The 26672-nt window shown below is 31.4% G+C and overlaps 1 protein-coding gene across 2 annotated transcripts; it reads right to left on the bottom strand.

Annotated features, from left to right (window-relative positions):
• Nucleotides 1-4030: 4030 nt before the first annotated feature.
• Nucleotides 4031-26259, bottom strand: LOC100165973 (LIM/homeobox protein Lhx2). 2 transcript variants are annotated; one of them, XM_001949508.5, is made up of 5 exons: nt 25976-26259; nt 16289-16541; nt 13309-13697; nt 4428-4702; nt 4031-4341 (listed from the first exon to the last, which is right to left on the bottom strand). In XM_001949508.5, the coding sequence occupies exons 2-5, from the start codon at nt 16519-16521 to the stop codon at nt 4168-4170; spliced, it is 1071 nt and encodes a 356-aa protein (XP_001949543.1). In that variant the 5' UTR covers nt 16522-16541; nt 25976-26259; the 3' UTR covers nt 4031-4167. The 2 variants fall into 2 exon arrangements, with proteins under 2 accessions (XP_001949543.1, XP_008181712.1); XM_008183490.3 differs by having other exon boundaries at nt 25979-26259.
• Between the last annotated feature and the right edge of the window lie 413 nt (nt 26260-26672).

Raw genomic sequence — 26672 nt, 5'->3', positions numbered from 1 at the left:
CAGAAAATAAGTAACTTAATTTAAAAAAAAAAAGGTCAAGGGGGGATCTATCCCCCCTCGTAAATACGACACTGATAGGTAATATCATTTTATACGGAAAACGATTCTGAGCGAAGACGTTCAGTCAGCCTATGATATTACTAAGTATATTTGATGACACTGTTGTGAATAAAGTAATTTATAAAATATAACCTAATTACGTGGTCTATTATCTACGGTCATTTGTTTCAGAATTCTTTACACCAAAAACGATTTTGCGTAAAAATACCCGTTTTTCCTTAATTTTTTTTGGTTTTCCTCGGCGGTGAACTACTGGGAATTTTGAACTTTGACCTCCCCAACGCACCAACTGTATTCAATTTTCCATCAAAAAAGATACTGGAGTTGAAAATCGAATCATTATTTCACAAATAATAAAAAAGTTTAAAAATTAAAAAAAACACGCATCATTGTAAAATCAATACATTCATCGCTCCGCTCAGAATCTAAAATATGTCAGTTTGTTCATTGTATTCAAAAATTTGATTTAAAATAATTTAATTGATTAACAACCTGGGTATGAAAATATATATTTTAATAAAAACCGAAAAATCTTTACAATACGAGTAATCTAAAATAATTCCTAATCTAGTAACATAAAAAACTAAGGCACGCAAACATCTGCAGAAATAATTTTTAAACTCGAAATACAGACGTTGCACCAATCAATAATCCGTATTCTGATGAGATGAGATGAGATTTCTATACGCCATTTGCTATATCCAAACGGAAAATAATGTACTATGCAAACGTCCCGTGCAACTGTTATGAATTTATGATATTATTAACGTTCAAGAGTTACCAATATTATTATACCGATCCGGGTATATGCTTCGCGGTATTATCCCACCGACGAACAGAGTCGGTCGTTTGTGCAGTATAATAATGTTATTATGTAGAGAAAAACTATATTATACGGTTCTCACGCCCGTTTTCGTTTGAAACAATACGATAATAATAATATTGATTGTCGCGTACGGACGTTTTGAGCAGTTCACAGCATCGAGAGTCCACAAGACACATTGATTATAAAATATTTTATATGTATATAATTTATGTGCAGTGAGTATATCTATGGTGTTGTATACAGGGTGACTGTTTTAAGGCTAATCGTTCATTTTCTCAACATTTTTTTTTACATAAAATAGACCTATAGATAGTCATATAATATTATACAGAACAACATTTTTGAAAAAAATACATCTTTTTCGTTATCGTTTTTTTTAAGGATCTAGTTTTTATTTTTCGAATCACTGCGTGTACATTTTTAATTTTATGTTTCGAAACAGAATATTTTCTTGATAAATTCAATACACAAAAATCGAATTTCAAACGAGCACCCAATTAATTAGTTATAATTTATAAGTACCTATAATACCTGTTTAAAGTATTTATAAGCTAAGTGGAGTGGCTGTATTCCATTCATCAAGAATTTCTTCTTCAAAACCTTAAATACTTATAAGTCAAGTCATAAGTATTATGAATTTTAACTGATTCATGTTGCTTGTTCGAAACTAGACTTTTTCATATATTAATATTGTAATAGGTACTCAGAAAATTATTCTACTTATGAATATGAAATTAAAAATGAATGCTGTCATTTAAAAGAGTAAACATTTAAATATGTAATAATAACTGTAGTAAAAATATATATATTTTTTTTAATGTTATTTTATAATGACTAAAATATTATCTAAAACAAATATTTTGCAAAAGCGATAAATAGGTAATTTTGAGTAAATTAGTGTTTACCTTTAAAATAATACGTTATACTTATAATAGAGGTCTTGACTTCCAAATGAGATACGTAAATATAGGTAACAAGATTTAGCTGGTATATAGGTATGTGAACAGGCGACATTGACTCACATCTAGGACGGCACTTTAGTAGGGGTGACATTTTCAAAACAGTGATCAAATTATTATTTTAGTGGCGGCAAAATTTGATTTCACCTAGTGCACTATTTTTTCTTTGAGTAAGCCCTGTATGTGAAAAGGAATAGGTACATAAACAAGCAAAAATAACACATTTTTATTAATGTTATTGAAATAGTTTTTTTTTTTTAATATATGTATATAATTTTTTCAACAAAAAAAGGAAAATAATTTTTTCTCGACATTGTAATAATAAATACACATTACACACACGTATATAATATAATAATTATTATTATAATCTCCTAGGAGTATATAATAATATAATATAATATTATTACAATAACGACATTGTAATCGGGTCTACCTACTATTAAACGCTAAAATATTCGCTAATAAGTAATAATATATGTATTATATTTTAATATATAGTTAATATGCTTAATAATAAATTGACTAGAATTTTAATAAGATCAATTGCTTTGGAATAGCTCATCTGCATGTGTTTAAGCAATAATAAAGATATTGTCCCGAAATAATAACAGTAATTTATTTATAACAATCGTCTTCCTCTTATATTATAATATACATAAATAGTTTATATTACGGTACCTTTGGCTTTGAAGCTATATTTTTCACATAACTAAATATTTCTTTTTTTGCTGGTTACACGAAAAATTAAAATTTTCAATTATTTTTAATGTTTCACTAGGTATATCATAATATAGGTACCTACTATACGCTTGGTCAATACACTAAGAACAATTCATGAAAACGAGGTTAATAAAAACGCACTAGCGGTTCTCGTAGACTGATTACGATTATATATTATGGTCTTTCATTATTATTATTTCAAACCGGAAATAATAGTTAGATGATTGAACAATGTAATAATAATAGTACTAATGTATTATACATCACAAAAATCGTTTAAAATAATTTTAATTTATCATTTTTATAACTTTTGTTTGAATTTGTTGAACTTTATTCCGAGAACAATGTATAAACGTTTTCGTATTTCCGAAATTATCGACAAGTGACGACAACAGTAGTGGTTTTATGTTTACCTTTCATGTTATATTATACGAAGTACAAACATCTATTGAATTCATGCTCGTTAAATTGACGGCATAAATATTAAATTCATTATGGTACCTATGGTATATTTAGCCCGTTTTCGCAATATAAAGTGGCTAGAATTTGTTTGTACACGATTATAGTTAATAATTTCTGGTGTTACTGTTTGATACATGACATTATGCAAATAAATATTATGTTTAAATTATTAGGTTTGTTAAAAACTAAAATGGATTATACGGCGAGGTGACAGGGTTTTATAATAACTTCTCAGCCAAGGCGTGTATGCGCGTACGTATTATCGTTGCCAGTCTTTGCCGTGCGGTGTATACTTAATTTTTTACAAGTTGTATATACTAATTAGTAATTACCAATTAGGCCGGCCATTTAGTTTTTTTTATTCAAGCACAAAAGAAAACATAAATAATTAATTGCGAGTGTTTAGCGACCTTTGAGTATACGCCGCACGCGAATATAGGCAGCTCAAATAACACGCGTGTTTAACATATAATAATATATACGTTCTAAACTTAATTAATAATAATATGTTACAATGTACGGATTACAAATTAAACATACATACATGCATTATATACATAGATACATAGGTACATACATACATATACGATATACCTACATATAGTATATATACAACAAAGAGTGTAATGATAATACATTAAGTTAAGGAACAATTGTTTTCTCTTTCTTATACTTATAATCACTTAAGCAGTTAAACATATTATATATTAATTACAATTTACAGGTGGTCGCGTATTATAGTAACGTACTTATATTATGTAACGCGTCACAAATTATTTGGTAAGAATATCGTAATATTATAATAAATTGTATTGATTCATCATTCTCCTATATATATATATATATATTATATATATGCGTGTAGATACGATCAATTATTGTAAGTTGCAACACACATCCGTACGTAGGAGGATACGGCCATATAATATGTGTCGTCAGCAGGATTTTATCTATTGGGTTTTAGAAGAAATAGGGAAGGGTTGAATGTTTTCGTGTCGGACACAATATTGTGTTTAACTTCGAATACGCCTAATATATTGCTTGAACTCACCGACGATGATATAGAAGAGTAGCTATGTATTGTAACGATGAGGTTGGTGATACTATAATTAACATAGCTACGACTTACGTGAGAAATCAAAAGAGATCGACAAAGTTTAAACCCTGTGAGGTCTGGGTGTGTCCCCTGATCAGATCGGGGTCGGACGGCGTAGTCTGGTTCTGGTTCGACATGGAACTGGTCACCATTTGGTTGTTCTCTTGCCTCATGATGTTTCTTCTCCACTTTGCTCGAGCGTTTTGAAACCAAACCTATGTACGATAGAGACGCGTCGTAATGCTCACGGTTTATAGTGCCTACACGTATATTACTGTAATATTAACATAATCCGTCTTACCTGTAACACTCGTTTGGACAGTCCAGTCTTTTGAGCCAGCTGTTTCAAGTCCTTGGCGTCTGGGTTTTGGTTGATGTTGAAGTACGACTTCATTGTACGCAGCTGGTGGTGTTTGAACGACGTTCGCATGCGCTTCGTCCGCGTTTGCTGATGTTGCTGCTGCGACATGCCACCGGTCGTGCCCATCGTCGAAGAATTTGTGGGCGAGGACAAGCTGGACGTTTCGTAAGTCAGCGATTCCATCGAAGAAGATAGGTCTGTGGCCTGCATGACTTCTGCAAAGCAAACGCCGCGTTATTAAACCATGAACGAATTATAATAAATATAATACAACATTTATTATAGTACAATAATAAATTATTTACAGTGTCCATTTCAAATATTCTTAAACATTCAGCTTCGGATTTGAAAATATGAGTGAAAAATGTAATCTTATATATGTAAATGGTATCTATACCTGTCTTTTTTTTTTATCATAATATAATATATTAAATCAAAAAATAATTGTTAAAAATAGTATTAAAAAACGATTTTATCACCGTCTCTTTGCTATTTACAAAAAAAATGATTTGCCTAATTATTCTATTAAATAAATACTGTACTTCGTTGGCGATAGTTGTCTATAATTGTAAAACCAAAGGTAAAACTACATAATCCCGTGTAAAATATAATTATTACTTGAGTACCTACCCATGTTTTTTTTCCTTGTATAATATATAAAATACGAAAACGCACCTTGTATTATACTCTATACATAATTATTTAGACTGCGGGCTAATTAAGTCTATAGTCGAATTTATGATAATGAGCTTGGGTAGGTATATTATATAATTTAATCAAGCGACGCGTGTACATCGAGATCCAAAATCCACCGTTAAAATAAATGAATTGGCACGAATGAAGTTATACACTGCACTGCATGCGCACGTCGTATAGATAATAATATATTATATTATTATATTTTATGTGTAAAGGTATGCATATACGCATGTGTTCGTATTATATCCGCTATTATAGTCTTAAAAAAATATATATATAAAGAAAAAAACTGACTTACGGTCAGTAATTTATTCCTTATTAGGTGGACTAGTGCGCTAGGAGCTGCTGCAGGAAACGTCATTTAACCACCGCACATGGTCGCGCAGGACTTGCTACAGGAACCTATATCCCCTTTCTCCACGAGTATCGACATCTGGATGGCACGGGGGCGTCCATTGTTTGCAGAACGTATATACGTCATATATATAAATTTTTCTCTCTCTCTCTCTCTCTCTCTCTCTCTGTCGATTATTACCGTCTCTTTTTGTATATACAACTACCCCCTCGCCACTCACTCGGTCTCACTCACACGCTCTCTCTATACGCGCTTGTTCTCTTTTCGTTAACATAATATGTTATATGTATATAATATTATATTATATAACATATCATACATGTAGGCAGTTTTTTTGAACTATCGTACGGAAATAACGTACGGAAATAAAACGCGTGTGTTGTCCGCGCTTATATTATACGTGTGTATGTGTGTGTGTGTACACTTTAGTGACGAATGACGGACAGGTGCCCCACATCGGCGAAATAATCCAAAATAAACAATGCACATAAGAAGTGTGCTTGGGAAAGAAAACATTTGTTCGACACAAACAGTGGCCGAGGTTAATGGGCACAACTACTATTGACGATGCGTTCGGGTCGGGAAATATACGGAATAAAAAAAAGAAAGAGTGAGTGCGAGAGAGCGGAGAGCGAAAGAAAAGAAACAAGGGTAGTAATAGCGACGGCGAAAGGGAAATGAGGAGGGGGAGAAATGCTTAGAAATGGTATATTTTTTTTTATTTCAATGACATCTCGTTATATCCACGACGAATGGAAATCGTTTGGAGGTGGTGTTTTTATGTCAACTCGCTCGTCGACAGCCCCACATCGTACTTTCGTTCGTGTATATAATTTATATACGTCGCCTCCATTGTTATTGTTGTCGAGCTTAGCCAAAGTATGTATATACATGTATGCACAAGTTTGCACGGCCGAATCGGATCTATTCGGTTGAAAAACGGTTCAAAGGTTTTTTTTTTGTACAAATTTGTAAAGTTATAAGTACACATGCCTGGTTTTTTGTATGTATAGTTTGTTTCTATATACTATATATATGAATGTAGGTACATTGAATACTCATAATATATATAATATATATATTATAAACTTTTTATATGACTCCCGACGAAGCAAGTATAGGGTATTACAGTGTTCAGCTGTATCTGAATTTTAAAAATCTGTTATATGAAGGGAACATCAAAGTTGTTAAAACTGTACATAAAATCTACAAATTATTATCACAGTCCACACATGATTCAAAATTAATACATTCAAATAACGAATCAGAGGAAGTATAGGTACTATATACAATATACATTATACATATATGTATACCTATTACAAAGTTAATATAACCAACCAAGTCACACGGTAATTAAACATATTATATTTTACAACTTTTAATTGGTAACATTTAATATTTAAATTGTTAAGACTAATTGTTACACAAGGCTTAAATTGTAATAAAATAAAAAAATAGGAACGTTTGTAGATGTTTTGTACGAGTTGTATATGGACGTATGGTTTTGTTTTTTATTTTACTAAAAAGTGTTGATATAGTTAAAAATAATGCAAGGACTTTCATGTATTTGCGTATTTTACATTCTGAGTGAAACGATGAATGTAATTTTTCTAGTTGATCTTATTGTTTACCAAGTATAAGTAAAAAAAAAGATTGTCTATGACATCTAAAACGATGTCTATATAATATGAAAATATGAAATAACCAAAATTATATACTGAATATATTTGCATATTTTGATATTTTGTGGTTCTTCGAGAAAATTTTTGATATTAGGGGCATACTTCCATATTTTGGTATATATTTTGGTAGTTATTTATGAATACCGTAGGTACATTCTTAAGTATTTTTTTGTGAGCAAAACTTAAAAAATATATAATTCAATAAATTGCAAGTATATCTTTATGGCCAATAAGTAATATTTAAATTATAGCAGACTGTATAAGTTAATATAAGTCTATATTTTTAATTTGTATCATCTACCAGGAGAATTATGTGTCGTAGATATGGGTAATTTTAGTGGTCACCACAAATATTGTTCAATTTTGTCCTATATAATAGACTTTTTTTTGTGAATAATACTTTACAGTACTTAGCTATATTTAAGAATATTTAATGCACATGCCTAACTCATAAGACATAAGTGCATATTTTCTTATAAATATTTGACTAGTTTTTTAGTGCATACAAGTCGTGCTCTAGTTGTAATCACACTTATACACTTATATTAATATATGTTACACGTCATATTTAAAAAATATATGATATTAATTGGTTATAACTTATAAACAATAATCGTATTTATTAAATTTCAGTTTATCGTAAGCACATGATAAGTTAAGGTAAATAATAAAATACAGCTCTGTAGGATATGCAATTCAACATATTATAGGTATATACCTACCTATATATAAATGAACAAACGAAACTTAATATTCCGGAGAACAGAGTTATTGATTGCGCACGTTACGAAATAAAAATTTACTTGATTTTTTAACGTAATCCTGTTATTACCTTTATATACAACTACACGAGCGCTAAAAACACATTAGACTTGGTCTGTGGCAATAATTCGGATCCCACACGAAAATGTTCGATTAATGTATTATCGTTTCGACCGTTAACGTTACTACGATATTATAATGTACGCATAATATTATATTATTATATTGTGTAAATGCACCTATATTATACAGGAGGGTGGAGGTCACCTATTATTATTTTGCCGCATAGCGGACACATAAAAACAGGAATACGCGTCGACCCACCCTGTAGGTCTTCGTACCTATTTTAAATTTTTTATACAGAATTACTTTTGTGGACGTTTGCCTCGATTCGATTAAGTCACCGATAATGTAAATGTCTAATATATATATAGTATAATGCTGTGGTGTACCTATACATATATTATATAATATTATACAGATAATACACGAATCGTAGTGTTTTTATTCAGTAATAAAATATATACGTGTGTATACCACTATATAAATCCTATATGGCTATATGTATATATTTATAGGTACCTACAATATTTTACATTCCCGCGGAAGCCCCCGCAGTAGTACTATATTAAATTTTAATTGGGACCCGTCGAAAGGGTTCGTTTTTCGTTGACACCGAATGCCGAACGGTTCATATACATATATTACAATATATATATAATATGATATCATAATAAACCTTTCGAATAGGAATCGATGGTGGCGCGGGATGAAATATATTATTATCATTACGAGGACGTGCCGATAAGACCGTATTATATATGTGTGTGTGTTAAGAATACTCACACGCGGGGTAGCGCGTTGCTACCGGGTGCTCGCGGCGGCGATCGTCCTCTGGGTGGCCTACAGCGGCATCCAATTAGAGGTGCGACAACACGCGCTCCGTGTAAAACCGTATATTATTATAATATCGTCGTCGTCTCGGGTCCCCGGGAGTGTAAAGAAGTTTTTGCTGCTCCTACGCGCGCGACGACCGAGTAAAATAAAATAAAAACGGATGCGTTTGTGTGCGTTCACGTGTGTGTGTGTGCGCGCGCGCGCTTGCATATAAATCGTCTTGGGGACGACGACACGGTTTCTATCTTAAAGCCACCGGGTATGTGTTTGTATATATATATATTCGGAGAGAGAGAGAGAGAGATGAAGAGATGAAAAAGAAATAAAAAACGTACAATCTTCGCTTCCAGTCTCTCGTCGATAATATATTATTATTATACGACACACCATCCCTCCGGTATACTATATATACATACAATAATATACATCATGGTGGCACCATATCCAATAAAAATAAGTATAATATATAGTATTGCAGTACGTGTGCGCTGCAACTGTATATATTGTATGTATTTTTATATATAGTATTTCGTGTTCGGTTATTCACTATATTATTATATATATATTATACGTATTTATCTCCTGCGTCGACGCCACACACAAACGCGCACATACACGATATTATATAAACAGTAATACAGTATAATAAAATATACTAATATTATTAGGTGCACGAAAGTTACTCTTCGTATGCCGATAACAGACCGTCACCTATACGACATATGTCATATCTCGAACCGTCGTCACGTAATCAACAAGCATAGGTAATATTGAAAATATATTGTATAATGCTCCACTTTGGTATCGTGTATAAGATTTTTAATTTTTTAGAATGTATTGTAAGATACTTAGATTTTTTATGGCACTGAAGGAGTGTGGTGATACAAATATGTAATTTTTTTCGTTGTAAACTGTTGAACGGATGAATTTTTTTTTTGTACATTTAGATCACGCTTTATCTAAATTGAAATTTGAAGTACGAGTAATATCTGTGATATGAAACTTAACGCACTAAAATGGTTGTTTTATAATAATGTGTATCAAATGTTTACTACTTTAATACTTAATATTATAAATTGTATATTTTATAACCACGCCCCCGCACTTGTTCGAAGTTTCCAAAAACATTATATATTTAATGATTTACAGTGGAAAAGAGATGTTCTGTTTGAAAAAAAAAGAAATTTGAACATTTCGTAAATGACGCCATAAAAATGCCCAAGTATTTGAAAATACGAGTATAATATTATGCTGTCTTAAAGTATATAGGTATAGTTTAAAAATTGGAAAAATCACGATTTGAATAGACGCATAATTAAAGGAAAAAGTGGGGTGTTCAGCATGCTCGGTGAATCGCTCTGTATATAAATAGGCGGTAGGTAGGTACTGCAGATTCGAACGACGGAGGAGCGCGAACTATAGTGAGCTCGCTAGCGCTCTTCGCAGAAGGCCAATACGTCTTTGCCACCGGACGCGAGTTAAATTTATTTCCGAACGCTACGTGATTTATATCACCTCACGTATTTATATATAATATATTTTACATGTATATGCGTACGCCGATGTAGGTAAAAAGTAAAAGAAAAAAATTCTTCCTCCTCATCTCCCCGCCCCAGTCACCATTTTGTTCGTCACCTCGATTGCAGAGCGTTCCACGAACTCCAATATATACCGCGGTTATATGTACGCGCGTCGCGTTGATTTTCAATTAGCTAATAACAAATTATCGTTTTTTTTTTTCCGTTCCATACTATTAATTTATTACAGTTCAGACGAAACATATTTTGTACATTATACCTATATTGTGTTTATAACATAAGATTAAATTAGCAATATAATACGAATCACGCAGAGTTAATTACTTATTTACTTAACGACGCTATCCAATTCCAATATAATATAATATGTATGATAAACTATAATCCTTATGGCGATTTCCATTTAGAATATTTTGACGCGACTTTCTCAATAACTGTTTTTTGACGTCATGTTACTAATTATTTTATTGAAAGTTAAAAATGAATACTACTAACAACTACCGAGGGATATTCGAAAAATTTGGCCTGTTTTTTTTCTTAAAAAAAAAAATTCGAGTTTTTATTATTAATTTACAAAATGTTTTCCCAACTATATAATTATAAAAATATTTTTCAACTATTTTTTGATACTTATGATCATTTTTTGTATTCCACCAACTTTCGTTCAAAAGTCGAAATCGGGCAAAATGTCATATTTCGACTTTAGCAAAGTTTTGGACAATTTTCAAATAAAATAACATACGTAAAATAACTTATGTGTTAGGCCTTACTTCATGAAATATTGAATAAAAAAGTTAATAGTACTCAGGTGTTCAGGTAGGTACCTTCATGAAATAACTTGAAATTTGTCTATACCTACCTACCTATACACGGCTACACGTTATATTTTGTAACATTGCACATAAATATAAAATATAAATTGATTTAATTTACTAATAATTTTTTTAATTTAACGATTGTAGTAAAATATTATTAATCATAATTCATAACCTTAACTTAAATAAATATACAAATAACTTCAACAAAAATGTGTGTTTTTTTTTTATTTGTTTATATACTGCATTAAATTATATAAATAATTGAAAAAAGAACACTAATTGGACCAAAAAATCGGAGAGCTAGAGACTCAATAATATTTAAATTATTTGTGCTGCAACTGTTACGAGCCAGACGGAGATTAGTGATATAGATGGGTTTACAGTAAACAAGATATAAAATCAGTAAATTCTATAAAAACGTGTTTGGCATTGAACATTTTACATATATAAAACCTCTATTAAAATTATGTTTTTTGCCTAATGTATACTTCACCTGTTAGTCTTCCCACCAAAGTAGAATTTATTCAATGCGTTTATAAATATTTAAATTAATACGTTTAACACGATCGTATTTAATAATTTGTCTCATTTTATGTCATCAATATTCATAACGGTCGTATGTTTAAGTTTTTATTATTCGTAATGTATTTATGATTGACAATTTATGTGCTTGAATTTTTATATTTAATCTTAAACGTTTATTATTATATTATTATTAAATGGTTTTGATAAATGATAATTATAAATAGTTTTACCCGCTGAGTAGGTATAAGTACTATCTTTATATGCATACACTTATTATTTTTTTGCAGCTCTAATCACTTATGTACGAAGGTACTTCAGCAATTAATATTTTTGTCTAAAAATATTTTTGTGTTTTTGCATTATCTACAAATAATGACATAAAAGATTCTAATGATCTCAAATATTAAATCTGGTCCGTAGAAAGTTATTAAAAATAATATATAATATCATTTATAATATATTTTTTATTTATAATTATTATAACTTTATATTATTATAACTACTAAATTGTAGACGGAGTATTAATATCATTTTAACCAATTAATTATTTCCCTCTTAAAATAACAATAGCGTTATTTTTATACTCTTCTCAGTTGTAAGATTGACACAGAGCATATGGAACAGAATATAGTAGTTCACTGTTACCAAAAATTAGATGTTTAAATATAACATTAGTTCATTTAACTTGATTGTTTTAAATTCTCCTAATGACTATCGTACTTATTTCAAATTTAAATTTGGTATCCAATAATTACATAAATTATATCAAACTTATTTTTTAAAGAATATTAAACAAATATTTTGCTAATTTTAAGGTCATAAAGCATAAGCGGGGCATACTTTTTTGTACTACCTTTATTTTAGTACAGCACATATTATGAATACATGGGGATGGCTGTTCTGTTTTTTATTTAAATAGGAATGATCATATACATATTATTATGGTTTTCAGTTTTCACCTGTTCGGCTGTACGTTGTTTAATTATGTTTAAATAATTTTAATATATACTTACGTAAGTACCTACCTACCCATATACATATTTGTTAAAAATTATCGGATACCCCACGAGTTCATAAATGATAATGATAAATTATTGTCACAGCCCAAAGAAAAAACATCAAAGCTTATCAAATATTATATTTTATACGTTTTCAGATGAATAAAAAAATGCACAAATTGTAATTTGTGATCAACCAATATAATACCTACTAGCAGCTGTATTATGTATAACTGTGGACATACATATATTAGTCGTTGCAAACATAGTAATTTCGCATATAATATACATAATATATTACGTACACACAACTAAAATATTATAAATTATAATATTACAACCCGTTATAACCCAGTTTATCGTTTGCACACACAAATAGGCACTGGATGTTTTTTTTTTTTTGAGCAAATCGTATCGGTATGGCAACATATTTACGGTAATATAATTCCGACCTGTACAACTATACAACTACAACTGATCCGATTAATGACAATATTATGGCGGTATATAGGTATATTATGGTAATAGGTATGGTACTACTCACCCAATGTCGATTGCGGTATCCTGAGCACGTTGAGCTCGGTGAGCCCGTTGCAATCGGCCGTCGTCATGGGCGACGACAGCATCTGGACGTTCCTCTTCTTCCGCGGCCGGCCCTTGTGCGCCGACGGCCAGTGGTGGCCGGCCGCCCGTGGAGGGCTGCACATCGGTTCCAGATCGCACGCCATGTCCCTGTGCTTGAGCCGCTCGTAGTCCGGTCGGCAGAAAACGGCGCCGTCCCGCACTCCGTAATAGTCGCCCTTGCACAGGACCGCGCCGCAAGCGTAACACGCGAAACACTCCACGTGGTACACGAGGTCCTTGGCTCTCATCACCAGGTCGCAAGCGCCGATACCGCCCTGACACCGGGCGCAGCGTTTTATCGAGAACAGCCTGTCGAAGAAAACACGTGGCGTGTGGGTATTTAGAAAGTCATCGTACGATTTATTATCATTATTACTCGTCGTCTGTAGTGCAGCGCAGTTATAGACACGAGTTTTGGTACATATTTGATATAATATAGGCGCGTATCGTATATGATATTATTAGTTTTATCTAGAGGGACAAAGTATTTAATACATATAGTTAAATATTTAAGTTTTGAGATGGTTGCTGGTTTTTCATTCCGAATCAGCACGAATGGGAATATCGATGGTTAAGCACAATAAAACACATTTAATATGGTCCACATGTTGAAATATATTATTTAGGAATTTTAATAATTTTAATTTATATTTAAAAAATAGTTGAAATTCAAAGAATTTGTCATTTGTGTATGATGAACAATAAAAAAAAATCCTAAAACAATATTGTAAACATTTGAAAACCGAAATTAACTGTTTTGCATACTTTAGCAAGAAACTTTGTACTAGCAGCTTTATCTGTGTATATTTTTCGCGGTGTATGTATATAATATACATATTATAGTACGGTAGTACCTATTCAGTAGGTTAACATGTTGTAAATTTTGCACCGTACCTATAATATGAATATCACCGCACCACAGAGTCATAAATATTATAATTTGAAGCGGACGGCCGCAGCTATAGTAAACGTCATTATACAACCTACAGATCTACCGTAAATGCGGTGAATATAGCACACTCTGGTAAACACATTGTGGCTCGGGGGTAAGGCACGTGCAAAAAAAAAAAATAGGGAATTTTACAGCACTCGCCCTGTGCTGCGGTATTGCAGAGGAGGAGATTATCTAGCCAAAAATCAGCGATCGGATTTTGATTAGGAGACGCGTGGCCGATCAACGACGACGACGGCACAAGTATATTATATTATATCATATACATATAGGTACATGAATACACGAGTTGTACACGACACCGCGGCGACAACAGGCACCTGGAAAACCGGCGGGGGACGTCCGAAAACACCAGCTAGGCACTGCAGATAACGTCCGACCATTATATTAATTTAAAGCCGTACATAATAATATAGTATACATATATCGTAGGTATAAAGTATTATAATATAATATTAATTCGGGATCGTCGTCGCGGAAACAATGATTTTAATATTATAAATACGACAAGAGACTGCACGTGCACGTCTCTCCGGGTGCCCCGCCGTATAATAATATATAGGTCGGCCGCGTACCCTATGAAAGCGGCTCTACAAAGGGATTAAGCACGCGGCAGGTAGACTCGATCCACCACCGTCACCGCCGCCGCCGCCGCAATATTATCGTCGGTACAGATGTTTTGTGTCCGCCCAAACGGCGTGCGGTTCACGAGTGAACAACCCTCAAGTCGGTCTCGTTATTACCGCGTGCACACAATATCATATTATTATATTGTATATGTCGAAGCCTGCCTGCCAGTCGATCGTTAGAAGGGCGGAACGTGACCGACAGTCGGCAGACGGAGCCGATCTCAAAATACAGTCCAAACTCGACGTGGCAGTGCCACCGTACTTTAATATAATTATTATCGTGACGTATACAATATATAGCGACGATGATTATTAATTATAAATATCGACGTGTTTAAAAGTCTCGGAAACTGCGATTTTTATCGACCCGCGATACGTAACATCTCGTCATCACTAGGCACGAATTTTATAAACAAAATTATTACACGAGTATTACCTATACGAAAAATATGAAATTCTGAAATATTTTATCACGACAAAGGCGCGATTCATACACGCGCACAAATCACTTCAACAGGCTTTGCTGCAGTACCTATCCTCTCCCCCAGTAGTATTATTACCTATTATTTAATCCTTGCACTTCATCAACTCAAACGTGATACGCACGTGCGTACGATCATTCAAAACATATTGACAGAAAATCCGATTCCATATTATTGGTTTAAAATAAATCCGTAGAATTAATTTGTTCTGAAATAATTTTCATCGCACTCATACCGATACGATTAATGCGGTTTGGAGTGGCTTATAATATTCGAAAAATCTGTAGAAAAAAATGCGTATTTTATAATATACACTATTATTGAGATTCCAAAACCTTATATTATTATAATGTATACCGCGACGTTTTTGTACTACGACGAAAAGCAAAAACTATTTTTTAGTCTTAAATTAGATATGCTTTGTTACTGTCGTTTACCATATTTCTATAAGCAAATAATTACTGGGTTATTTGTCCCCCCTGCACACCGGAGGTCAGAATTCAACCGGAACCCGCAGCCATCGTGCGAGTAAATTAGGGTGTTCGCGTTGCTGTTGAACAAAGTCTCCCCACACGTAATTGCATTCAGAAGTTGTGGATATATATAGTTATGACTGAAAATCGTTTTAAACGTTATGACTGCACTTCAGGCATTTACGTCCATAGTCTTCGTCTATCCCACTATATACAATGTATATTATAACAGTCTTGAACAAATTTATTTATTTTTAACGGGTATGTAATTATGATAATATGTTATATTTTGTCTTTTTCCCAGTCTACGTGTCTATAGTTAGTTTGTTTAGACAGAACTATAGTAAATTATTCAAAATAATACCTGTAATAGTCTTGTTTGCAATATATGTTGCCGTGCCTCGAATAACACGTTAGTTCTGTGTCCAGTGGTAGTTTACATTCGGCACATTGCAAACACCCTATGTGCCAACACATGTCCACCGCGGACAGGTAGAAACGGTCGTCTATCGATCTACCGCAACCGGCGCAACAAGCTCCATTGCTGCCGTCCTCCGGATCGGCTGCCAATCCCGGACTGTGAATATCCTTCAGCATATCCACCTACAGAACATGACCTGTGAAATGAACATACGTAACGGGTCAATAATGTACGGTTAGTATATTACGATATGCTTTTTTTAATATGGTAAAGTTTCGGTTTTAGTTTGATATTTTACTAATTCGGGACGGATTCAGCGAGCATGCCACCGTGGGACCAGAGGTTTCCAAATTTCCAACCCAAGGCTTCTCGATGTGTCAATTTCAAAACCATTTATCACTTTAGTACCTATATAAATATTGTGATTATGAAAAAAAAAATTCTGTACTGACTAATGAGTACTTATATAGAACTAAACACTTCGAAAATAATACTTATATGTATACGTATACTACATAATATATAAGTCATTACTATATTTAGAATTTACTAGGTAAACCTAACCTAGGTATAGTAATTATAATTAATAAATAAATATGTTCTGTTGAAATAGGATGATATATTATTTTCTTGCTTTTTGTTCTTATGTGCCACATGGAAAATGCGGGCAGTGACAACTTTTCTTCACTTTGTGTGTCCCAGGAATCCCAAAAGGTTGAGCACCCCTGTTCAGACGATTTGGCTCAAACACATGGCGAGTATAATTTTTCGGTGTGTAAAATGTTTTGTTTTTCGAAATGTTAGGTAAACTAGTGACTATTATAAGAGACAATCTTGTTGTAATTGCCAATTTTCGTAATGAGTACGAACACTTGTCACGACGTTGAAGTTGATTAAACATAAGTGTTTATATTTAAACTAGAAAAGTGCATTCTATAATACACGATTTACTCATCAATTTGTTTGAGTTGTTAGTACCTATTTAATCAAGTAAAACGATTTAGTCGAAATGGCTCGATTCCAAAATTTGAATTGCTTAGTATAAAAAAAGCTATGTCAAACACCCAAAATTATTTAACTTTATGCGGAAAGCATTGAAAAAAAACGCTATCGATTGAATAAGAGATAATTACCGTGTAAATTGTTAATTATATTCAAACACGGTTTGCCATTTTTTGAAACCTACGAAAAAATTAATAAAACAAAATACGTATTTTTATAATAGCATTATAAGTAGGTATAGATAATAATATATTATACACTATAATAATGAACAAAAAAATAATAATATTATAATCGTGTATAACCAATTGTTGACGTTTTTTAATTCATACACCATTGATTGACAGAATTCACTAATATTTAATAATGTTTTCTCTTTTTCCCGGTTTAATAAAATATTTTCTTTTAAAGTATACACATCACTTGAGCAGCAAAAGTTATGTATGTATAACAAACATGTTTTTTTTACATCTCTTTTAATTAGAGCTCTGACAGTGACGGGTTATTTAATCTAGATCTTCAAATGGTTTTTTTTGTCCCTACCCCCCCACTCCCTCAACACCCACCAAATCGTGCTCTTTTCTGGCCACGATTCAAAAAAACTGTAACACCAATTGCTAGACCTTCCTCTAATTACACGTATCATTTCGTAAAAAGTGTTTAAAAAAATTATAACTGCAACTTATAAAAAAAATTAATTATCGTCCTTCCATCGTGTGTCGGGGCGTTATAGTAATTTGACATTACAGTATAGTATTTCTTTCCCCCCTCTCTGAAGCAAGAACCTGTTAGTTTTAAAAACCACTGAGACCGGCTATAAATAACACCGTTAATGGTTCCGCAAAAACACTATGAATGGAAGAGATGATTTTTTTACTCCCAAGAGAACATGTTTTCTATTTGATGATTCAATGGTTTCCAGGGATTGAAATCGATAAAAAATGTTTAAAGAAATCAAAAGTAATATCAAAATAAAAATTTTTTTAATGCTATCAAGATGTATATCGAAATCGAAAATAATTAAAATACATAATTTGTGTCAAAATAATAATAATTTATCTTTATAGGTAGGTACACAGACTGTTTTAAAATTGTAAACTAAAATTAATTCAATTTAATATTCAACAATAACCATCAGATTTATTATATTGTTCATCATTAGGTAAATAGGGAATAAGTTGTATGTATCTATACAGTATATATATATATAATATATATGAATAGGTAACTAATAAGTAATATTAATATTCATTTTCATGGCCCGTTTCACAGATGTGCGTAACGACATAATGAAAAATTATGTTTAAAATCTAATTATAAATCTGGAAGCAATTAAATCGATATAATTCAACAATATAAAAACCATACAATTGTAAAAGCAATATACTTTTTTAAATTGAAATTAGTAAAACTCTTATCAAAAAGCGAAGTTGAAAAATTTAATTTTGATAAGTGCAAGCATTGCAAGTTTTTACGACTTGAAAATAGTTTCTGAGTAACTCTTGGACCAGATTTTATCAATATTATAGAATATAATTATGGTATATTTTGCGATAAGTTTAGTATTGTAGGGTAGTCACCGATGGTGCCGCTGCAGACATAGATATGACGTTAGGTACAACAGCCGCAAATATAGATGTTAAAATATAAAACCGCAATAAATTTTACCCGAAAATATTGTCTAATGGCGACCGTTATATGGGCTATATACTATATAACAAGCTTTGATTTAACAACTGCGTATCGCCTGATCATAGATGACTTTAATGAAAAGCAAGTGACGAAATAATATATTCATATATTATGTACTTCGCTTTTCACAATCGCAATTGTTTATATAATACGATAGGGAATAAATACATTATGCTTAGGTACTTTAAGCTATAAAATAAACAGAAAATAATATTATATTATTTTAAACGGAAGAAATTTCACGATTCTGTTCCTCAATACGCACCGCACAATATTATTATTCATATACATTATAAGACACGCACTTTTATTTGTATAGGTCCGTTCGTTATCTTGTATATCAAGTACCGTTGTCGTCTTCGATGCAATCGCATCGAACTCGCATGATAATAATACTTTTGCAGTGGTAAATTGCCACAATTTATAATCGATCGCTGCTGCGGTTGTTTATTTTTCTCTCGGCAAGCGCTGTTTATTTTTTTTTATTTTCATTTTTTATGATTCCCATTTATACACATAAAAATATATATATCCGACTTCAGAGTGGCGGTGGTGGTGACGGCGGCGCGTTTTGTTATAGCGGGGTATTATAAAAAAATAAAAACGCGCGCGCGAGCTCTAGTGCTAGCACACACACACGTATAATATAATAAAAATACTTCGCAGGTGAAATGACCGCTCGGTATATATACCGAGCACAGAGAGAACCTGTCTTAGCCAATAAAAGCCATTGTTGCATACGGTCAGGATTCCTGCGGGACGACCGGTTTCGACTTATTTGGAAAATTCGTCGCTCAGTAAAAATCTATCTGTAGCATGTACGTTTTATGTGGAAAAAATTCTATAAGGATGGTCGGAAGAGGCGGACGGACAAAAAAAAATCGATGACGCACGCTGCCTTCCCCTCTTCATCTATCACAACCGGATTTTTGGGTCACAAAATGTCAAAGTCGCCAGAAAATCGGTGGCCATATTATTGTTATTCAGACCACTCGGCTCGGCACTCGCGACAAAAATGTCAAACGGAAGTCTGAGAAACGTTTTGCATCGGATTTGTTCACTGTTTAAATCACTAAAATCGCATTCCTCTGTATTTAGACAATCGACAAGTGCCTAACCTAACTCAACCATCTTGGGTAACAATAACAAAATACATTCTTCCAATATAATAGTAAGTTATGGAAATCGTAATCAAAACTTTAGGTAAATAATAATATTATTCATTTTAATCACTGTATTAACTTGCGGTAGAGATTAACAAAAATGATCGTGATTTGGAAAATTTATTTATTTTTTCTTAGATTATTTAGGAACAAAATAACAAATGGTACATGAATCGCGAATTGTTGTAAGCAATATACTATTAATGTTTGTTTTTGTTAATTTAATTTGATATGAAAAAGACATAATCTTTATTTATATTAATTAATAATCAATAAAAATATTAATCGGTATGTTCTATCATTTTACACACTATGTTATAATTATATAATTAGTTAAGACAACTTATAGAAACTGATAGTATCAATTGATGATCTATAAAGGTAATTTATATTCCTAATATATTTTAACCATGATCATAAAACAATCAAAATAATAGTAATTTATAATTTAAATACTTCACCAAAAATAAAACTTGTTTCATTCAACATTGTAACGTAGACAATTTTATTATAATAATATATATATAGATAATATATCTATATATCGATTTTTTTTTTTTATTATACTAGTTATATCAAAATGTTCGAACTACTATAGAGGTAATTGATATCCACCATCCGCATAGTAAGTACATATATTTTTTTTTATGCTATATTAAACGATTGGCCACACAGTAACTTATATAATTTGTACATACTTTTTTTTATACGATATTCCATAATACGATGACTAATTCACCAATTTAAACCCTAATATGGGTTATTTGAACCAAGTATAGTGCTCATGTATCACTGGTTATGATGTACGTGATCTGCCACGATCACATCGCAACACGTAGGTAGTCTTATTAGTTATTTATATAGAAAAGTAAACAATACTTTTAACTGAATACATACCTATATAGGCATTTGAGAATAGAAAATTAATCAATAACTGCAATTATTGTACAGTAATATTTAAGTAATATAATATAGCATCAAATTAATATTTAGGTACTAAAAATTTTCCATATTTAGTTATGTTCATGTTTTAAATTTTATTCTAATGCTGGGTTGCATAAAAATCGTTTAACGCAAATAATGAATTAATAACGAGCCAATGATCCCTTATTTTAAATAATTTTTATTCAACTCGACATTAGACTTAAATATTATAAATATAAATAAGGGGACAGAGTGGCCGAGCGGACTGAGGCGTCGGTTGTGACGCGCACCGACGCCACTTTAAAACCTCGGATGCGGGAGGCATTTTTCTTCAGGCAAGTCACGGTGTCCGGAGAGAAGTGCCCCGCCATCCCCACACTCGGTCATGGCAGATACCTACGGGTGTCCACTAAAATATCTGCCAAACTAACAAACAAATGTGTTAAACCTACAGTATCCTCCCACCCAGTTAAAAACCACCCAATGGCCTAAGTCGCCGCGGGTTAATTAATAAAAAAAATATAAATATAGAAGATTCTTTAAAGGAGTATTGTTCAAGTTGTGATGGGGGGAGGGTAATGACCAGGTGATGTAGGTACTTCTTTATTTTTATAATATTTAAAATACTGTAACACTGATAGTAATTATTGTTGTAATCAACATATTTACGAACCATACAAATACATGTTAATATGATGTAAAAGTATGCCTATATCTGCAGGCATTTTGAATCAGATAAAAAGAAATCTCTTTAAATATTCTAAAAAACATAATATTTAACTAATTGTATTATTAATTTGTTGGATATAGTTAAAATTTTAAAACGAACGGTACACAATCATCAGTATGTTGCTTTTGATAGAGCATAATTTATTATTTTTTATAATATACAGGTGTATGTGTCTGTGTATAATATTATTTTTATAAGAAATTTCGCGTTCATCAAATACAAAGATTTGTTCGGATAAAATATTTCAAATGGCATAATCTCGACATCTGATGATTTACAATCACGATTAAATATTTATTTTTGTGTTTAAAAATGTAGACTATAATGAACGCAAACATCTGCAGCATAGATATATTTTATGTTACTAAATTAAGCAAATACAAAGAATTTTATTATATAATCATTTTTAAATTTTGAATGTTAACTAAAGTCAAGTCAGTAAGTTGGTGTATAGTTAATAATAGGGTGTATAAAAAGTTAACTTTGAAATTCAAATTTATAATTATAATATATTATAATCTAAAATGTATATAATATTTTAAACATATCACTTATCAGCAGGGCTGTGAATTTAATGCATTTGCATGTTTTTTTTGCTACACTGTATAATAAAATTGACTCGGCCAAAATTTGTTTTGACTTATTTATAGTTCAAATACCAAATCTTATTTTGCATATTTTTCATATTTCATGGGTTAGGACATATAAATGCATGTTTTAATAATTTTTTTTGTATAAATGCTGTTTTTCATAATATTTACATTTTTTCGGTACATCTGTTCTAAATTGATATTAAAATATTAAATGTATTTGTATAAATTATGACTCTTATAGTTTCATGGAAACTATTCTATTTTTACTCGAGTAATCAACTTGTATTATTGACTTTTGTACTATTGAAGTCGAGATTAAATAGTTCTCAACAAAACCAAAAGATTTCAAAAAATATTAACTGGCGAAAAAAAGAACGTAGGTTTGGATATACCTACCAGAAGATTAAACCAGTAGCGACATGACGTACCTATTTCAAGTTCTCCCCAATAATTTCGTCAGACGTAGAACGCTTCTTTTCTTTATATAAAACTTTGTTGGCACCAAACAGGAGGTCTTTCGAGTATGAAAATCCAAAGAAATTTGTACAATGCTACAATGCAATAACTAAATCTTGTATACTACGAAGATCAAGACTAGTCAAGCCCAAAAAATCATATACTCATATTAGATATATCAATGTGTAACAATACTAATAATTAAACTAAAACTAATAAAAAATTATAATGAAAAAAAATTTAAATTAAAGTTACATTTTTGTGGTTTTTTTTGCATATTTTTATGCATATTTTGTCAGTTTTTAGTGCATATATGCATGCATATTTAATAGTTTTTAAGTGCATTAAATTCATAGCATTGCTTATCAGTATCGTTAAACAAAATAATTACATACTACTTCTACTTTATAATTGTTATAATAAACTATAATGTATAGACTTTTCGTTACATTATTGATGAACATTTACAAATTAATCTACTAAACCATCATTAATTATGTTTAATTATTTTAGAATTTTAGATAAAAATAAATTTGTATGCGTTTTTTTATAGCTTTTTATATGAATAGGTTTTATGAAAAGTTACTTCCCTTTTTCTTATCTTATTCATGATAAACTTAATGATTTCAACAAATATTCTTCTACTACAACTCAGTTAGGTAGAAGAAATAAATTTGGTAAAATGAACAATGTGTATAATATAGTATAAAATGGGCGTGGTGAATCCGCCCTGTTAAAATCACTTCAAGTATATAATATAATATGGTAGTTTTTCAAAAAAAAAATATATATATATATTCATAAGTATATATAATCTGGTTAGGGTGACGGAGACTTAGATTTATAGAGGGAATACGGTGGTAACTATATATTATTCGTGATGCAGATTTGTTCTTCGTATGAAGTCTAATCATCCGAAAATAATATAGCGTGCAGAAGGGATGAAAATTCAATATGTTTCAATTCATCGTATTTGGTTTACAAAATATTACATAAATTACAAAGTAATTTATTATTGTTTATTGACTGCAGAGTATCTATAGACTATATACACTACAACAAAAAAATACAGACTGGAATATTAACAATTATCATTGAATGAATTCTTCAATCACCTGCAGTATAATATAATATATTATATTATTACACTGCTGTATAGTGTCTATAATATCATCTATATTTTTAATAATTTAAAATACCTATACATTGGCCCTACCTGGAATAATATACTTGGCTATCATATAACCCATTTCCTTTATTATATTATAGGTATAGCACTACAGTACGTGGCATTAATATATATGAATAGACTGTTTTCAATAATAGAAAATAAACTATAAAGTTAAAATACAATTTTAATTTAATATCCACCTATAACTTTAATAGTTCTTCTAACTTAGGGGGGGGGGGGCTTATAACTATATATACAGCCATTTGATAAAAAACACATAAATTAATGATAAAATAAAAAATGTTTATATATTATACATTATATACGCTATAACCAATCCATAATATAATATTATATCTGTCTTCAAATAAAACTACAAAATATTATCTTTGTACAATATTCATGCTCTAAATATGATTTATATATTAAATTTCTAGTTTAAAACAATATATCATTATTTTTAACAAAAGCTAATACCTTCCTCAGTTCCAAAAATGTATTACTTAGGTATAATGTATAAATTTTAGTGATATTTTTAATATACATATGCACCATAAAATTAGGACATTCAAAATTCATCGGATCAGGGTAGGTATCTATATATCTATATAGTTATTTATTAGTTCTAAAAGTGTTTAAACTATACACGCTACAAGGTCACAATTGAATAAATTGACCATTTGTTTTAGTTTATAGTTACTAAATCAGGTTTTGCGATTATTTCAGATTTATATCATTATACATTTGGCTTAACAGTGTATAGAAGGTTTAAAAATTAAAATTGATTTAGTATCTATAAAAGTTAAAACATATTGAAAAACGTACACAAACAGATATTGTTGTGTAAATGTATGCGTAACATTATAAGATAATTTCATAAATGTATTGTATATATTGTACATTAATATATAATTAATATATATAATGTATTGTATTGTATTGTACATAATAAATGTATTTCTAAATTATTAAAGTTAAGATAAAAAATTGTGACTGGATGTTTGGTATAAAGTCTAACGAATACACCCATATACATATTTTACATAAAATCATACATCTAGGTACTTATAAGTAGACAGGTACAAATCTAAAGCTTTAAAACATTGATAATATTGTTCCAATAGGCAACAATACCCCCAGTGCAATATATAACAAGATAAGAAACGGTATGGAACACGTTGGATACAAGACATGGGTTGAGGACCCAAATAACATATTATTATAACATAAAAATGCACAAGAGTTCACGGAGACCCATGCCACCTAAGTCCCTGTACTTGCACATCTTTGGGTATAGCGATAACATGTCGTTAATATATTATACACAGCGATGGGTGAAAATCGAAATTTTAAACACAAGAACGCGATTTTTCCGTTTACAACCACAACGTTAACATCACCTATACTTAAATAATGATACAGTGCAGATGATGTGGTTTGATGATAATATTAATAATATAAGAGTATAAGTACCACGCGGTATCCTTGCGTGGCTGTTCGGTATAAAGCCTATAACGAAAACACCCATATACATTTACATAATAGTATAATCCTAGGTAACACTGGTATACCTTCATAACTTGAAAACATCGAGGATTTCAACAGGACCACGCCGGTACAATATATTATTATAACACGACACGACCAGGTATGGGACACGCTGAGTACACGACACGACATCGAGGACCCGGATAAAACATTGTAACGTAGAAACGCGCAAGGATTATTCACAGAAACCCTGTCACCTGCAGTGTTCCTGCACTCGTACATCTATCGAGGTGTATAGCGTAAAAACTGCACGACGTTATATTATTATAAGCAGCGGTAACCAAAGATATATCAAACAACGATACAATGGTACATGGTTTGACGATATTAATAATAATATTATAATATTACCACGGTATCCTGTGTGTGTGTCTGTCAATGCGGCGGCGGCGGGAGTACGCGCCGTCCGTGCGGGCTCATCCACCTACGACGACGGACTTTGCGCGCGCGCGTGATTCGCACTGTACCGACGACTGCGACGGAGGCTGCTACGACCACGACCACGACGACGGACGTCGACTTCGAAGCGTATACAACGTCTAATGTTATTTCGTGGTCGGCCAACGCACACTCGGACGGGCCCCGCGAATACGATAATATTACGATAACGGTAATAACATTATATATTTTATAACATTATAAACAATAACATGTATATCAATATTACAAATGATAATATCACAGTATAAGTTGATAAAAAAGATATTTCTTTGCGATTGAGACTAGGCATTTTTGATTTAATTTGATTAGAGGGACCACACAACATTTTTGTTGGTAAAAAATAATTTACCTACGTAACGGTAAAAAAAAATTAGTAAAATTTTACAGTAGGTACCTACTCACACCTCTAAAAATAGATATATTAAGTATTTATTATCTACTGTATACAAATAATAATTATACACGATAAATCTATTTATGTTTTTGATTATTCTGAAGTCCACCTCCATCCGAACATTACAATATACAGCATAGGCGCAATAGCGTTTGAGATTTGGGGGGGGGGGGCTAATAGGCTAATCGGGCCTTACTTTAATAATATTGATAA

Source organism: Acyrthosiphon pisum, chromosome A1, assembly GCF_005508785.2.
Source record: "Acyrthosiphon pisum isolate AL4f chromosome A1, pea_aphid_22Mar2018_4r6ur, whole genome shotgun sequence".
Classification (NCBI taxonomy): Eukaryota; Metazoa; Arthropoda; class Insecta; order Hemiptera; family Aphididae; genus Acyrthosiphon; species Acyrthosiphon pisum.
This window is presented reverse-complemented; position numbering and strand designations above follow the sequence as displayed.

Coding starts and splice junctions, on each gene's coding strand:
- LOC100165973 (XM_001949508.5), bottom strand. CDS start 16,521: ATGCTGAAGGATATTCACAGTCCGGGATTGGCAGCCGATCCGGAGGAC. Junction 13,698..16,288: donor TGCAAACAAGACTATTACAG/GTATTATTTTGA, acceptor TTTCTTCGACAG/GCTGTTCTCGATAAAACGCT. Junction 4,703..13,308: donor GATACCGCAATCGACATTGG/GTGAGTAGTACC, acceptor TTTGCTTTGCAG/AAGTCATGCAGGCCACAGAC.